This window comes from Schistocerca americana, chromosome 7 (assembly GCF_021461395.2).
Source record: "Schistocerca americana isolate TAMUIC-IGC-003095 chromosome 7, iqSchAmer2.1, whole genome shotgun sequence".
NCBI lineage: Eukaryota > Metazoa > Arthropoda > Insecta > Orthoptera > Acrididae > Schistocerca > Schistocerca americana.
Genome location: NC_060125.1, coordinates 78,049,945 through 78,068,717, shown reverse-complemented (window position 1 = coordinate 78,068,717; position 18,773 = coordinate 78,049,945). Strand labels below are relative to the sequence as shown.

General features: G+C 37.8%; 1 protein-coding gene across 2 annotated transcripts in view; it reads left to right on the top strand.

Moving 5' to 3' along the window:
- The window catches only part of LOC124622081 (phosphatidylinositol 4-phosphate 3-kinase C2 domain-containing subunit alpha), a 242,435-nt gene that overhangs the window by 72,358 nt on the left and 151,304 nt on the right, over positions 1-18,773 (top strand). For both annotated transcript variants that reach the window (XM_047147657.1, XM_047147656.1), the window contains 3 exons: positions 392-609; positions 727-967; positions 16,363-16,564. In XM_047147657.1, the coding sequence (XP_047003613.1) occupies positions 392-609; positions 727-967; positions 16,363-16,564 (661 nt within the window). The remainder of the gene's footprint in view (positions 1-391; positions 610-726; positions 968-16,362; positions 16,565-18,773) is intronic.

The following is an 18,773-nucleotide window of genomic DNA, read 5'->3' as shown; positions in this document are numbered from 1 at the left end:
TTTCAGGTACTTAGAAGACAGGGAATCTTCCGGCAGTGTAACAGTTCTCTGCAGCTTAACGTCCATTTTTTCAGACCTTGTACAATATTCTACAGCTTGTGGTACAATGTTTATTCTTTTTCATTAAGATGTATTATTGTAAGCTGACAATCACAACACTGTTTCTAATGCATCTGGACATAAAGTACCATGATTGGACTTCATTTTTTTAAGTTAAATGTTTCTACTTTAACAGTTTCATTGAAGTCTTTACTACTAACTTAACTGCCATTAATGTTCCTCATTGTAAACAGAATCGTGGAAAATTATAAAGATAGGAAATGTTTCAAATTAGTAACCTAATATGCTTTTACGAAACATTTATCACAAAGAAAACCTTATGCTTTTTCAGAGACATTAGAACAAGAAATGGAGAGAGTTCATCATGCTGCATTGCAAATGGCAGAGAAGAATAATCCAAGTGTTATGCCTTCCTTACAATCAAAAGGAGTTGTACAGGCTGTGAAAGCTGTATGTACATACTTAGGAAATATAGAAACACAAGAGATAACAGAAGCTCTTGAAGGCTTCAAGTCAGCTTGCCTCCAGTTCATACCAGTCACCCAGACAGTGAGTATGACAGATTTTTAGTCTTTATACATCATTTACATATTATTTAGTTGTTGTTATACTTGAAAATTATTAAGAAATTATCAAAAGTATTTCACCATGTACTAATGTTCCCAGGAAGTAGAACGCTCAAGATCAGGTATTGCTGTGAAACACCCTGAAATTCTTGATGATGATGGTGATTATTCAATAGTGACTCTGAGGATGCAGAGTGCTTCTGACCATGTTGAGAATGTAGCTGAAAATATTACCCATCACTGTGATAATATTCGTGATGCCATTCAAGTGATGGTGGAAACTTATTGTCATGCATTTCATGTTGACTTCCAGCTTAGCACCAAAGCTGAACTACCATCCAGTATGTATCCAACGTTTTTTAAAATTAATATAGTGTCTTAGAATGGCTATTTCTCCTCTTTATGACTCTCAAAGGCACCTAATGTTGCCTGTGTTCAGACATTAAACAGTGGTATAATCTGCTTGTAAAAAAAACACTACTTTAACATATTGTGTCCACAGTTGTGAATTGTGTAAAAAATGACACCATGATGTTTTTGTGGATCTAAAAGTTTAAGACTATCAATGTAACGTAAGAGGATAAGGTCTCTAGTTTATCCTATGAATTTCTGTGTATAAAAATGAAAGTATCATTAAATAATTTATTAAACTCACATACTAAAGGCAGGCTGGCTGGCTGGTACTTACATTTGGGCAGTGTAACTACTAGTGCAGTTGATATACAAACAAATGTAAGGTAGTAAATTTTTTCCAAATAAACTTTACCACCTTCAAAGTACAATTTACTGTACATGAAACATTATTCCAATTGGTGAGTCCATAGCTTGAAATATTTTTACGCTCACAAACAATGGTGACAACTCTTCTCTCATATCCCTCTTGATCACTTTCACATCACAGCAAATAAGTGTCTTTTCATAATCTTCTTCATTACACCATTACTTAACCAATAATGATCTCGGAAAATATCTGGGTCAGTTTTGAGCTGTTTGTTTTTTCAATGCCCAGTATGCTTCCACTCTCCACACATGGCTGAAAACTGTTTCCAAGGTACAAATTTGGCACTGATCCTTCTCTTTCCCTTGTCTTCTGTTAAAATTCACATCTATGTGATTACTCTGCTATTCACACTTATGCATTTGCTAAAGTGTTCATAGAATCACTTTTGGAATTTCTCTGTAATTCCACTCTTGAATAAGATGTGGGAAAATCTTTTTTTGTGAACTTTGATTTCTTGTATGTTATTGCAATTGTCATTTCTTCCTTTGTAGATACAAATCAACAAAGTATTTTTGCATTCAGAGGAGAAAGTTGATGATTGAAATTTTGTGAATGAATCTCACTGCAATGATAAAGACTAGAACCCCTTTAGATTATGTGCTGGATTTTGAGACAGTGATTTATATTTGGTCAATTTGGATGTTAATGGTACTCAGTCTCATCACAAAGACTTTGTACTCACTGATTGCTGTATACAATATGATGATCTTTATTTTCTTAGGATTGTTTAACAGTAAGAGATCTACTAAGTTATGATAACCACTTACACTTTGAGTTAGCTCCTGAACTAATTTCTAAAAATAATTTTCGGAGAAAGCAGTTAATACAATTTCAGATGTTGTTTTATGCCTACCTCTGACTGTAAACATGTATTCTTACCAGCATATGTGTAACTTCGTCTCTACCAACTTGAATTATGAATCAGGCGCTTATTTGAAATGAGATCCAAATTTTCCTTGAACCTTTCTGTAACTGTATCATCTAAATTGGAAGCTGGGCAAAGAAGCCAATTATTAATTTATTTTTGTTGTCGAATATAATCTGTACGTGTGCTAACTCATAGCAACTATCTACTTCAGTTTCACTACAAGATAAACTACTTGTAAAGGCAACAAATGTCACCATCAACTGAACTTAATTTTCCGTACAGTACTCCTTTTGGTCTTTCAGCTGAACTTGTCTAGCTTTATCCAGCTATTAGTATCTGTAACAAGTCAGTGCTTTCGGTGGCAGTTGGAGCTCTGGTTCTTTCCCAATGCAGCTATGGCAGTATGCAGCTATAATCCCAATGTTTTCTAGATATACCCTCTTCTTGTTTGACGTCTTCTCTTTGGAACTGTACACTTGTTTGAAATTTTCGGAGTCCCTCAACTTTTTATTTTATTTATTTATTTATTTATTTTAATTTTAAGAAACAGGCCCAGTCAGCTCCACACAGCCCCTGTTATACACGTCCACCTTCTGTGTATAGTGGACCCATGATTATTAAGCTAAAACAAGCTCAGAGAGAATACAGTTAACTCCACCATGTGGTCAGTGTTTTGGGTGGCTTCCAGATTTTCTTGATTTTTCATTGCATCTGACAGTTGGCAGATGTCCGGAATGAGGTTTCTCATCAGTTGACATGTTGTGACTTTTTTAAATAAGAAAACCACTTGTAAACTCAATTTTCACCCAGTGCCATCTTTGCGCCTTTCTTAAGACATCGCAACAGTTTCTGCAGGATTTTTCCTGAACGGGAACCATATTTTCACAGCTATGCATTGTTCACATTATGGTGGGATTTGGCCTGAATTTAAACAGCAACATTGCTCACATTCTCATGCAAGGATGGATTAAAAGGGGGGAAGGGGGAGGGGTGATCACACCCACCCTTTCCCCCCATTGAGGGTTGAAACTAAATTAAAATCAAATGGTAATTTTTGTAATCTGCACCAAAATTAAGCACGTGAATTTAGAGTCTTGGTTAGTAGATTTAGTCATTTAATTCAGTATTCCCCAGGCTACCTTACTTCCCGTGTACAAGAGAATACCTTTACAAGTGACTTGTGCTCCCCCTCCTGTTTGAATTGTGGGTGCTAAATATTAGCAGGGCTTCCCAATCTGACACAGCAGCATGTGCTTCATGTTTTCCTTGGGGCACTATCTGCTTTGCCCTTGATGTTGTCATTGCTACTGTTGTTAGACTGATTTCCCAGAATTCAGTAGCATATCCAGAGTGGGTTCCATCATGTGATGCCATTGAGAAGTGCTTCTCTGCAACGCTGAATCTTCACACAGTGCACTGCAGTATACTGTCATTGAGAACAGTTGCCGCTGTTACTGCGATCAGCTTTTGATGCAACAACGAGCAACTTTGTTGGTGCCATTACTGCTGCTGCTATGCTGGTGTCATGTGCCGGCTTTTCATAAGCGGCTATCTGAGCGTTGGCCGGTCAAATGCTTTGCTGAATGGCTTCATGTGGCGGCCGCTATTGGATACAATGTTCTGCCAGTGGTAGCTCAGTGTGAAGGGGACGTTTGTCATGACAGGTGGAGTTTTTCAGGTTTGCGCGACATGAAACGAGTTTCAAAAATAATGTCTGCCTTCTGTAAAAAACAGAAGACAACATTTAAGTGACACCTTGCATATTATGTGGACCAGTGCTCTTTGTTCCCATATGACATAATTTTGGAATTAATGTTAGTAAAGTAACATCATTTGAGATTACTCACCCATTTTTACATGTTCTCATCCATAGTGGAGTGTTTTTGATGCTGTGACTGGAAAGTTAAATTTGAAAGTACAGAGAATTTCTGCATCAGTTGTTTTACTTGATAAGCACGAAGTATTTTGATGCTCACCCATCATCTTCAGGTGGGAAATGGAGCAAACTAATTGCTGAAACTAAATTACTTTTACTGTGTTTACTGAGGTAGCGATAAGTGAGCTTTCATGGATAGACATACTTGTTGATGTAATGACTCCTTTTGAGCTAATGATAGAGTATATTGCCTTGAATTTTTCCAGACATGTATAACCAAATCAGAATATCAAATTGATATTGACAGCTAAGTGCAATTTATCATGGTAGGGGGTGATTTTGTCGGTTTGCCAATGTGTGTGTGTGTGTGTGCTCATAGTATGGCTGTAGCAGCAACAGCTGTACAGTTCCTAAGTGGACTGTGTTCTCACATCACCTTCTAACTAGCATACAATATTACTCCACTTCTGTGGCATTATTTGTGTCACTGTTTCCTCTAACAGTATTTGAATTTCTGCCACACTGAAGCTTTTGTTATTTGTTGTCACATAGTGTTTAATCTGTGCCCAAATCATTTCTGTAGCATTGAAGGGGCAGTGGTATGGCGGAAGCCTAAGATCCCTGTGGTCATATATTGTTGTTGGCGGAGCTTTAGCTTTAGTCTCAGAATGGTGTGGGGTGCTATCCATTATAGTTACTGGCAGTCAATTTAAATTTTCCAATAGTTGCTTTTTGAATAGTTTCAGAAAACTACCACGGTTCATCTCCATGTGGTAGTCACTTGTTTTCCTCAATTTGTAAATTAGGAGACAGTTAGGTATGAAACCAGATGCAGTTCCATCATGCAAGACAATAATCATTGTGCCCTTTACCACTGGAATAGCAGAATTTCCACGTAGGCTATCATCTGTCCAGTCTTTTCTGATGGAATGACTGGCATTTATCCTCATTCCGTCGAACCACACAATATCTTCAAATGTCACTTTAACGATATTTCTTAAAAATCAACAATGCTCTACTACGATATCATCTCCCTCCATTACAATTTTCTGTCCATAAATTTTTTTTACCAGAAACTGAGGGCTCTGACAACCATTACTAAAAAAGTCTTGCTGCCAGTGAATAGCTCTGCCTTGCAAAGAGTAGCACACAGTTTTTGTAGAGTTGGGTTTTCTTTTCTTTCTTACTATCCATACTACGTGTGGTGACGAACAGCATCTTGCTGAAAAGAGTCCTAGTTTGTTACTTGTGGTTTTGTCATCCTGTTTTTCCCAGACATCCACAGTTTCGATTAACCAGCCTCTTTCGCCTTCTGTATCTTTCCTTAAAAACTTTGACGACAGTATTTTCGTGATCTTCAAAATGTCTGCAGTTCTTACGACTACCTTTGTTATAGGCAATAGTGTCACACAGTTGCCTCTCTCCTTCTCAAAATAGTCTCACACAGAGCACACAACTCACGTCTGACATGGAAAACATAAGCAGATCACTGAACTTTCCATTTAGTGGCCACCTTCCCCCCCCCCCTCCCCCGCTTTAGATATTCTGCAGCGCAAGATAAACTCGCCGCGCAGAGAAACAAAGCACACAGTGAAACGGACCCCAACTATTTATGTATGATACTGGCCGCGAGCATTGTCTGTAACTTGCTGCATTAGCCATTACCTGTAAACAGCTGGACATCAGTCACTGTTATTCAGGTCTAGGTATATATGACTAGTCAACCTGTAGCGTGACCTGTGTATGTGATTTTTTTATTTATTTATGTATTTATTTGATAACCGTCATAAATACAGATCCACATACTTGCATAAAACAGAGCTATTTTCCTTGAATTTTTCCCTTCTTTTGGTAATTTGCTTTTCTTCTATATCTGTACGGAAATTTTCTGGCCTGCCTGCGTCTGATTACCTGTATCTACCAGTGACATCTAGGAATGTTATGCCCATGTCACCACGCACCGAAGCGAGTATGCTTTCACATTCACATCAGTATGAAACCAGTAAACCCCATATTTATTTAATGAATCCCACTCCATTTATAAAACAGATGATTACTTTATGAATGAATTAATGCATTCATTTATGCCAATCGTTGCTTAGGTGTGCTAACTGTGATAGATATGTATGTGTGTATGGTGAAAGGGTTAAACACACAGTTATGATTTTAGTCCTACATATACTTTTCAGGGTTGGGCCAGATGAACTTTTTAAGTATTTAGAGCCTTCAATGAGTGATACATCACAGGTCCAAGATCGTCAGATCAGCTGCTCTTCAGCATTATTACCTACAGATTATACTTCAGCATCAAGCATTAATTATGAGACCGACATTGGCCTGCCTATTGGGACTAAGCCTTCAGACTGAGAGCTCGCCAGGGTGCTTCAAAGTCTCTGAACTTCATCATGAGTATAAATTCTCATGTTCTAATCACAACAAGGGAGGGAAGTTTGAGAAATTGTATTTGAAAAAAGGACACTTAGATAAATACAAATCATGGTTAGCTTTCTCACCACCAAAACAGTGCCTATTCTGCAAAAAATGCTCTTTTTTTGTGCCTGCTCTTAAGGGTGGCAAATTCTCTAAGTTCCTAGAAAAAGATGGTGACAACAAAACACTGTATCACCAGCAAGCTTTAGAATGTGCCTATGACTTTCTAGTTTCTTACAAAAAACCTGAGAAATCCATTGAAAGTCAAGTGGACAAATGCTCATTGAAAACAGCAAAACAAAACCATAAAAAGTTGTAATTTTCTTTGAAAAAGGTTATGTTTCTTGGGAGGCAGAACATGCCTTTTAGAGGGCATGACAAAGATGCCTCTATTTTCTCAAAAGATCCCAGAATATCTAATAAAGGTAACTTCAAAGAACTGATGAAATTTTGTGTCAAAGAATGTGGAAGTACTGATTTAGCAGCATAGTATAACTGTGACAGCAAAAGATGTAAATTACTTTCTAAAACTGTACAAAATGATTTGATTGAATGCTGTGGTGGAGAATTTATTTCACAGATATTATGCAGAAACCAAGAAAATGTATTCCACAGTATTAGATTTGATGAGACCACTGACATGTCACAAAACTCAGATGACAATTTTCCTGAGATACATTTACACTGTTCACTAGCAAGAGTTGGCATCAGGACCGGGATAGTAAATAAGTAATACTTCACTCTTTGTTTCTTCTGTTATCTTTGAACTGAAGTTGGCACAATGCTTACTGAGTGTACTATCTTGGGCCCTTCACTTTCTCTGATACATGTGTACATCTTGGCCTCCTTTCCTCCTCAGAGATGATGAGCTACTCAAACGTTGGTTGCTGAGTGACCTGCTCATCTTCTCTCCTCATTCTCTCCAGCCTCTTATATTTCCTCTTTTCTGTTCCGTAGAAGGAATAATTGTTCTGAAGACTAGGAGAATCAACTTACTCATGTGTGAAGGGGATTAGGGTGTCAGATACTGTGTTCACATTATGGAAGTGTGACATGTGTTTTTGAACCACACTTTTAGACACATAGCATTGAACTTAAAAGTGATCACATCAGTGCATGTTAATGCAGCATTTACACAAACACTTGGTTAGAAAGATAGGTAGCATCCACATGCTGTTCAGTTGACCACACATTTCTGTTGTGACTAGACATATTTTCTATTTATTTCTGTTATTTTGTTGGACATTGCAAAAAGTAAGTGAAACCAAAAGCGACAATATTGACATCAAGCTACTAATTATCCACCAGTTTGGAATATAGTGTCACAATATATAAAAATAAAATTATGAGATGAAGAGCTTGGAGAGAATTGTTTTTGATCTTCTGTGATGGAATTAACTCAAGGAAAAAAGTAGGTAAGAAAAACTTTATTTTAACAAGTACATATTTTAACAAGTACACTTTCATTCATATCATTTGGTTTGCAAGTGCAAGTCTACCTTGTTTAACAACATAGTTGTTGAACTTGGCTGATGAAGTGGACCATCTATTGTATGTACTTATTTATTGGAAATTTCCTACTAAATGTTGTGAAGTACTGTAATTACTTTTACAGTTTGTTGCCACAATCGACGCTGATACCTCACAGGTTGCGTAGTATTCTCCACTTAATGCACACAATACCAAAATTACACTCAATTTAGCTATGTGCTAAAGGTAGCTGACACTTAAGTTATAGTTGTTCAAAAGTGAGCCACTGCATACCATTGTCTCATTAAATTTTCGATCAGCCCAAATACTTCATCACCTACAATCGTGTGAAGAAGTGCCATGTAGTGCTTTTCAGTTAATTTTCACCCCCCCCCCCCCCCCCCAAGCCAAGCCCCTTGGTACATAATAAGATTTTCAAGAGTGTTTTTCATAGAGAATCGAATCTCTGAAAATTCCTGAGTCACTATCTTTCCCATAAGTGTGCATGTCTACACAGCTAAAGCACTAGTCAGTCACAAAATGCCAAAGCACTAGGGAAAAATATCTGCAGGAGAAGTATAAGAGAGAATGTTCTGGATTTTGTATTCCGACATGTTTGCTATTGAAAGCTCTGATGTGGTGATGGTGAAACACTGCATGCTGTTCGTATCCTTCGGATATTTCAAACTATTCTTCTGTATTTGGCTTAAGCATCACAGTCTTTAAATTACGTCTAGATAACTTTCCATGCTTGACAAATTATCCCAGATATAGTTGATTTCCCAATTTTATGTGAATATTGCAGCTTTGCTACTGAACAGCCACTTGCAAATTATCTGAAACCAAAACAGATTGGGGGAAACTGCAGTGACTTATTGCACTCTGCTGCTCGTCATGTGAACTCTGTTGAAATTCTGTCATGCTTTAGTATGCATCAACGCATGTTATATCTGAACTTAGCCCTAACATTACTTTAACTTGTGAGAATTCTTTGTATATGTGAAAAAATGGAAACTTCAGTTCGATTGTTACTTAAGATGCCCCCCCCCTCCCCCCCCCCCCTCTCTCTCTCTCTCTCTCTCTCTCTCTCTCTCTCTCTCTCTCTCTCTCTCTCTCTCTCTGTGTGTGTGTGTGTGTGTGTGTGTGTGTGTGTGTGTGTGTGTCACTCTATCATATTGGACAGGGGAAGAGGAGGGAATTATAGTGAACAGAAATGTAGTAAATGAGAAAAATTACAAGGGAGGAAACTACGTGGAGACTTTTATTAATAAGGGAGTAGAAGAGCTCTGAATATGGTTAGTTTCAGTGGAAAGGTAAGACTGGGAAAAAGAGCTTAATGAATTTGATTAGAGGGTGGTGTAGATAAAAGGTGTGGTGGGAGAATGAGAAAGAAAAAGTATTTTTATTTGTTGCGTAATTTTGTCTTTTCACATATTTTAATTGTACCACAAATGTGCATTTCTTGCTACTATCAAAAACAGATAACTTAATAGCCAAAATTGGATAAGTGTCTTAAAGTTTCTTGTATAAACAGTGTGTCACCATTTATTAATATTACACTAGTAAGTATAATTCTCCGTATTTTATTTTGAAATAGAAAATATAGAACGAGATTAGGAACAAAAAACAGTCAGTCCCATCAAGTAAAATTTGCATGTAGTTCAATAATACTGAACACATTTTTCTTTCTTTTAGATTAAATAAATAATTTTCCACCACTATGTTGATTACCTTAACATTGCTCATTCATTGTATATACAAGGGTTGAATGAAAAGTAATGCCTCCACCTTAATTGGGTTTGGATGGGAAGATTTTAAATGCAGAAATAATCCTTGGAATGTGATGTTTAATTACCAATATTCACTTTTCCACATAATCGCCAGCTAATTGGATACATTTCTGCCAACGATGTCAAGTTTTCTGAAGCCGTGACGGAAGAAGCCGACACTGTTTCTGCTGCCACAGTCTCACAGTTCTGCCAACGTCTTCATCAGAAGCATAATGCTGTCCCTGCAGATCGTCTTTCATTATCAGGAACAGATGGAAGTCAGACAGTGCTAAATCTGGACTGTATGGTGGTGATATTCAGTCTGCATCCAGGGTACCCATCATGCACAGATCTTCCGATAGCCAAGTAAAGTAATGATGTGACCCACATTTCTTGTGGAGTGCCGATTGTGCTTGCAATTTCTCTCTGAGTGATACAACGATCGTCCTGAATCAATCTGTCAACATTTTGCTTGTGAAACTTGGTGGTTGCTGTCACAGGACATCCAACTCTTTGTTTGTCATGCAGGTCATATGTTCCCACCTCAACATCTTTACTCACCCAACGACGCACAGTACTCACATCAACACAATCACCATAAACTGCTTTTATTCTCTGATGTATCTCCTTTGGGGTGACACTTTCTGCTGTCAAGAATTCAATAACTGTACGTTTCTTAAATCGCATTGACCGAAGATCTGTGCAGGGTTCCATACTTTACACTGTAACAACACAACCATTCAATGCTAAGGCTTCCTGCCAACTGGAGCCATAGAGAAGAGGCTACAGAACAACCCAGTACCTGCAGCATACCAATGCTGCCAACTTTTGAAAAGTTATGAAGGTGGAGGCATTACTTTTCAGTCAATCCTCATATAATATACATTATTTTAAATTTGCTCTATATAAAACACTTTTGAGTAATGACTTTCTTTATTATTAGAAAATTTTTATTTTAGTTCTTTACGTACTGCTTGTTTAACTTTTAACTTAATCACTGTATGTAAATAACTAAACTCTGATTTGACTTGAAAGTAAGGTTACCAACTTAAAATTATCAAAAGCAGGACAGTGCTTCACAAAAACGGGACTTTATTTTAATAAAGCCTGACAATTTATTTTAGAACCAACAAATTGTTTATATTTTACACAGTAGGGTAATAAACATGCTCTAACCTCAATTTGAACATAAAATAATACATTTAAAATTTGCTATAGTATTAATAAATGGTATTTCATTGTTATAAATTCAATGCAAACAACTTGATGTAATTTTCTGTCTTTTCTGGTGGTGTTTTCATTGAAAGGGTATTTTTCAATAAACTGTACTGCTGTTATCTTCACGAATATAACTGCAAGGTTCCTCACAAGACATATTCTTGAAATTGTGCCTGATCAATAAAATTTGTTTGAATTTATCAGTTTGTCCACTGAACAACTATGAGAGAGAACCTATGTTGAGGGGGTGCATTACTACTAGAAATGGCGAGGTAAAATTGGAAAATTTCTAAAAATCTTTTGACATTTTATAACATTTTTAAAGTAATGAACACAACTCTTGGTCTACTGTCGAGTTTTTCTGAAGCATTGTAGATCTGACAGAGTTCTTGACATTGCAGGACTGATAAAACAGTTTCAAATGGTTTATTTTCACACTTTTGATTTGTAAGTACTGAAAACCTGGAACCCTCAAAGCAAAGGTCCTTAAAGTCCTTGAGTTTAAGCTATTTGAAGTACTTTAATTCTTCATTGGCTGCATCTATTTGCCAAGGTGTTGAGTGCATATTTCATAGAAACAAGATGCATTTTTGTTGTACACCTGACCCTCTTTTTCCAAACCAGCTTCTGTAAAGGGATTCAAAGCTTATCTGGCTTAGAGAGGCATGGACGTTTTCTCATGTCTGTTTTTCATTCAAATTAATACATTTCCTAAAAATTCATGTGCTTCAACAATAGGATAGTTTTTCTTTTCAGCAGAAATCATTTTGCAATGAAAAATGGGCATGGTTGAGGAATGAAGCGGAAGATATTACTCCAAAAAGACAGCTAGTAGAAAATTTCTTATTTTTGTAGGCACTAGTTTCCTATCTTTAGAGAGGAAGTAAGACTTAAGTGCTGGGTATGATGACAGCCATCAGGTCCTGGAATGTGTTATGAGCAATTGGTAATTTTTGTCCACAAATTGGCAGAAATCTTTCCATTTCTCTGTACTTACTGCATTCATGTGAAAAAAGTTTAACACCTCCATAACAAAAGAATCAGTTCTGTGTTGCAAAGTGTTACATAATACATGGTCAGGGCATCCAACTCCTATTATGTTTTCATTTAACTTTCAACTTTCCTTTGAGAGTAGAATGCACATTCCCCCCCTGTGTCCAAGACCACTGAAGTTAACATTTGCATTGTGACTAGCAAAAGCAATGTATTGAAAAATATTTAGGTTATGCTTCTTCTAAGTACGTAAAAAAAATTGGTAATACTTTCAGATGCTTCATTAAGACTACTTTGTAAGGCAAAGATGTTTGCTTGAATATGAGTGCTTTCATAATCGAAATATTGAATTACAGTTAGGAACATTTTCAGTGCACCATGATTATTAACATCTGTCCCCAGGTTAAAGTATGCAACTTTGTCATTCAAAGTTTTGACAGCAACATCTACAGTGTGAGGTGCAATAACATAATTTGATAATGTCTTCTGATTTACTTCTTCCACAACATAAATTTTTGCAACCTCAGATTTTGGAAATGTTTTTTATTTAACCCTCAAGCAGGCATGCTGTTTTTCATAACATGAGAGGGCTTGTGGCACATTTTGTACACATGTATGAGGAAAATCACAGAAAAGACCAACTCCAAACATTAAACAATACAGTTGGGTCAGATCCCAGCCAACCACTTATTTGATTACTAATTATCTCATGGATAACTGCCTCATTGTCAGAGCCTGGGTCATTTTCTTGCACTGATCGTAAATTTTTTCCTCATCTAACTCACTGTTATGATATATTAGTGCTGCTCACTTGGACATATGACAGCACAACTTATTACTGTGTTAGCTGAAGCAATAAGGAAGTAATGGCTATGGGCTCGCAATTGTAAAACAACAATGGAACAGCAAAGTAAAATGTTATTTGTGATTGGTGCACTTTATACATAGGTGCACCTGCCCGAGGGTTAATTTGCTGGTACAGTCCATCAATTTATACAAAAGATGGTGGAATCATGTGGTATGCCAGTGTTGCTTGAACATTTATAACTATGGGTGTATGTTTTTGGTCACAAAATCCACATTGAGCCAGATGTGGACAAAGGTAATATCATCCTGTTTTTCTGTGGTAAGATGTCTTCCCAAGTCGGTATCACTCTTATCTCATATTAACGTTACTATCCTATACTGCACATTTAGCTTCACTTTCATTTCATCCAACTACAAAGCATAGGTATTTTGCTTTTAATTTACCTTTTTCTGCTATCACTACTATTTACCTAAAAGGACAACACACTTGTAATTAGTGGGATGCACTCGTGTATGGCAACAGCACTTCACTAAAATTCTCTATGAATCAACACTTCTAAACACAATAGCCTATGAAATATCCAACTTCGAATGATTAAGTATCAAGCTTTTGTTTCAGAGCATGAAAATGAGACAGTGATAGACAAACTAAGATCTCTGGAATCGGGATATTGTATTTGTGGACTATGACTGACATGTTGCTCCAAACAGTTACAAAAATTGTAGTGAACCTTGTGAAAAATATGTAGCCAAGTGTGTGCAGCTTATTTCAGTTATGCTACACAGAAATCTGTTAGATGTTGAATTGCAACTTCATTACCAAAAAGCAGATGTTTTCTAAAAAAGAAAAATGCCAACTGGATATTAAAAAAAGCATTTGAAAGCCAAATGTTTTCAGAAAAAGCCAGATGGGAAACCCTAGATGAAAGAGCTATGGAACTAAGCAAAATTTAAGATTGCGCATGACTTATGGCCATGTAAGCCTAATAAACCGTAGATAAAAAGTTAGGGATTCTGCATTTCCTGAATTGTGAGACAGCTGCGATGATGGCCATATGTAAGGCCATTATATAATAGTTAATACTAGTCATCTCAGTTTCCTTTTGTAGCAATGAATTTGAAGCGCCAGGGAGTGGAAAGGTACTGGAACAGCAAAATAAAGTATGCATGAACACTCGAGTTTATTATTATTGAACAATTAAACTCTTCACAATGAGAAAATACACAATTTAATAGTGGGAACACTAATAATTAATTAATAAGGGAGCTAAAGCCAAGGCTCACCACACTAATAAATTCAATACTTGAAAAACATGAGAGCAAGATGATTAAAAAATAAAAGAAGCCCCCATATGGGTGGGCCAAAATGAAATTATCAAAAAAGTACAAAAAAAGTTGCAGTAAAATTAAAATTGCCAGATGGCGTGGTTCATTAACAAACAATTAAAGGTCAAGAACATCAGTTGATCAATTAATCAATTACATTTAGCAACTGCACAAACAGCTTCACCTGAGGGATTACAGGAAAGCAAACAATGGGAGTAGCCTACAATGGTGGGCAGAAATGGAAAACAAACAAATCATAAGATAGTCCACACCAATAGCTGAGTGGTCAGCGTGATGGACTGTCATGCCAAGGGACCTGGATTTGATTCCCAGCTGGGTTGGAGATTTTCTTCGGTCAGGGACTGTGTGTAGTGTTGTCTTCATCATCATCATAATCATCATCTCATCGCCATCAATGCGCATGTTGCCAAAGTGACGTCAATTCAAAAGACTTGCACCAGGCGACCAGTCTTCCCGATGGGAGGCCATAGCCACATGACATTTCCATCACAAGGTAGTTATTACACAGGTGGCTGGATCGAAAACAAGTAATGTATATTTACTAGACTGAACTGGCCAGTTGTCATGCCAAAAAGATACCTTTTTCACAGATGAGTGAGAGGGTTACATTACAAAATGAGTTAGTGGATGCTACAAGACCAACTGAAGCATCTACAGGTTTTCTCATGTATTCAATAAATAGGACATTAAATAACAGCTAATGTGCCCTGTAACATTCACATATAAGCAGAATTAAACACTATTCTAATAAAATACAAGACATCAATGAATCAAAGGAGGCTGGTGAGTACTGAATAAGTAACACTCCGGACATGTAACTTGCAGAAAGATTTGACAGAAAGTGCAGGCTTGTGTACACATTCAACCCAGCCTCACTACATGGTAACATGACAAGTAGAGATAACAAAATATAATTATAAGCCATGTTCACTACAAATTGTGAATATATGTCTAGAAAATTGGCTAGATACAGCCTGGTATAAAAATAAAAACGAGGGACTTTGACTCACAAAAGCAAATAAGAGTAATGATCACAAATGCCATCCAGACCGAAAGGATGCAGTGGGTCACACTTCAGTAAAGAACAAGGTTACTACTCATTACAACAAAAAAGGCTCACTGTATAGTCCACTATATAGGTTCACAAAGATTTCCCTAGCAGGCTAACTTCCTCCAATGGTAGAGTAACTGACAGTTAAGCTCAAATTAGCATGATGATGACGACACCAATAACGCACTACAGTGTAAGATGCTACTCTCCAACAATGTTCAACCCAATAGAGCACTTCCAGCTGCCCACAGTGGTGCCAGCAAGTCACTTCCTTTCCTGTTTGCCAAGCATAGCCCTATATTGCCGTTCCCTGCTGCTTACATGCCCTCTCATGGGTTGATGTCGTCCGGTATTTGAACAACAGGGTAGAGGCGCGCACAGGACAGGTATGATCGATTACTGTGTGCCAAGAATATCACGTAGGTGCAACACAGAACATAAGGTAAAGTTCTACCGTGTCCAAAGATCAGGCTCGACTGAAAAAAGAGCTGTATCCACTAAGGCAGTTGAAAGCTGACACCAGAATGGAAGGCAGTTCTGTTTCCTCATGTTATTTATTAGGTGTTTCTTGTTTTATTGTAATGGAACATAGTCTAATAAGATCATCTGACTTTGCGAAAAGTAATCAGGATGGTAATATTGTTATGCAATGCTATTATTATTTTTAATAGTAAATGAATAAATTCATCTACAGAATAACAATATTTTTATTAGTGTAGTGTGTTATTACTGGATAGGAAAAAATGAAAGGGAGGGGTGGGCATGGGTTGCAAAGTTGAAACTGGAGAACATAGCATCAGTGAAGGGCAATTTGTGTTCACTAGAGGTTATTTGGTAGATCGTTTCCTCATAAGTAGTGTAGATAGCAGCTTTGCTGGCAGTTGTGCATACCACTGTGGTATGATAATTTCAGAAAGTGGTAAGTATGGGGTGGTGAACAAATGAGAAGGGAACTGAAATTTGTAAAAAGGAAATTCCAATTTCATTTAAAGGAAATGTCAGTTAACCAGTTTGCTAATGGTTCATTGTTTCGTTGTAGCAATTAAAACCTCTAATCTTTAGTCTCAGTTGAGTGCACTTTGTGTTGTTTACGATGGCTGCTGTAATTGGAGGATATTTATTTCAGATACAAAGCACAGTTCTGAGATATTAGACTCAGTTCTAGTTCATGTAGGTGGACTGCACCGCCTGAATCAAGACTGGAATTATGACCAGTACCTTGTAGCAGCACAGATATACCACGGCACAAGACCTTTGGGACAGCCAGTTCTTACACATCCTATTGTTCGTTCCATGGGCCTATTCGAAAGAGTGCTTTTCGACTTTTGGTGAGTATTTCTTCTCTCATTACTAGAAGCTATGGCACCATTTAAAATTTTGTAGCTTATTTCATGTCAGCAGCATTGAGTTTTTCGTGCCTTTTAAAAATTTTGTTTTTAAATTTGAAACCTGAACTAGCTTCAGTATGTTGTTCAGTAATACTGATAGGCTGTGATGCGAGGTGATCAGATGCGGTGAACTGCCAAGAGAGCTAATAGAAGTTGAAACTGTGAGGCAATGGAGAGACTTGACTTAACAATGTAGCAGCGCCATGCAATAATGCCAATGTAATCACAAGCAAGTTAATGTTTCGGGTCATGATTTGGAGTTATTTCTTGTGATGGACATTGAAAGGCTTATTTATAATGTACATGAACACCTGGCATTATGGGATCAGAAAAAAAGTACTACCTTAACAGGGATCTGGCACATCACACTGGGAAAGAAGAAACTCAAGATTGTGAGACAGACATGAAGTACAAGAAAGTAAAATAAATTACTGCAAATAAGCAATACAAAATATTGGTTCAGTATATTATCACATTCAAATTAAGTAGTTTATCAAATAGCTATAGTATGTTGTCCCAGAATGAGGGGAGCACTGAACCCGAACATACTTACCATGAGTGGCCCCTACTCGGTCTGTAAAATTCCAATTCACACACTTGTGCAGCTGTTTGAAGATGTGTGTACAAGACTCAAAATTCCCCAGATTGTGACACACATTTCATGCATTTATTATGCAGAGCTGTAGTTAGACCCATCCAAAATGCTGTGACAAAGCATGGAAAGACATCCCAGACAACGATTATTGAAATCAACAGAGTTGAACAATGTGAAGGATCTTCATAGGATTTGCAATTAATGTACTAAGGACAAAAAATATTATATTCAGTATGAAGTCTGCTTGATTATTTATGCATAACTTCACCTCTGTATTTCTAGGCTAGTTGATGAAGAATACTTAAACACTATGTTCTGCTTAGAACTTCAAAAGACTCATCTAGAATGTTCCATAAATGAAGGTGGCTTGCTAGTGTGTCAGTCAAATTGGCCAAGGTACAAAGTACTGATATGCCTGAAAGATATTATGGCTACACAGCAAGCAAAAAGTAACATTTCAAACAATGGAAAATGTAGGATGGAATGTAACAATATTATGAAAAGTAACAATATAAAGAAAAGGACAGTTGCTATGAAGAGAATATTTGCTACTCATCATATAACGGAGATACTGAGTCGTAGAAAGGCGCAACAACAAGACTGTCGGAAAGTTAGCTTTTGGCCAACAAGGCCTTTGTCAGAAATAGAAAACACACACACACACACACACACACACACACACACACACGCACACACACACACGCACACACGACCATAGTCTCTGGCTCCTGGAGCCAGACTGTGAGCAGCAGGGCATTATGGGAGAGGCAACTGGGTGGGAATGAGGAGGCGGCTTGCGAGGGGAGGGGAGGGATAACAGGGTAGGGGTGGGGGACAGTAAAGTGCTGCAGAGAATATGCAGGGATGAGGTGGAGAGTGGGGCAACTATCTGCAGTCAGGAGGGTAGATGGTGGGTAGCAGAGAGGAAGGGGGAGAGGGTAGCAGGAAAGAAGAGAAGCAAAAATACTGGGTGCTTTGGTGGAATAGAGGGCTGTGTAGGGCTGGAATGGGAATGGGAATGGGCATTTGGGTCCGGACAATGAGTAACTAAGCTTGAGGCCAGGAGGATTACATGAATGTAGGATATATAGCAGGGAGTGTTTCCACCTGCGCAATTCAGAAAAGCTGATGTTGGCGGGAAGGATGTAGATGGCACAGGCTGTGAAGCAGTCATTGAAATGAAATGAAGGACATCATGTTGTGGTGTACCCAGCAACAGGGTGGTACAGTTGTTTCTTGGCCACAGCTTTTCGGTGGCCATTCATGTGGAAAATCAGCTTGTTGGTTGTCCTGCACTCTGTGTGGGCAGTTAGGAACTCTCCCTGCAATATATCCTATGTTCCCGTAACCCTCCTGTCCCCAACCGTTATTAGTCTCATTATTCATTGCCTTTACCCGTCAGCCCCTTCCCTGTTTCCATTCCAGCACTCCATACCCTCCTACTCCATCAACACAATCAATCGTTATACTTCTTTCCTTTTACGCGATCCCCCCACCGTCTCCCTCTCACTCGCCCTCCGTCTAACCTCCAACTGCACCGAGCTGCCCCACTCT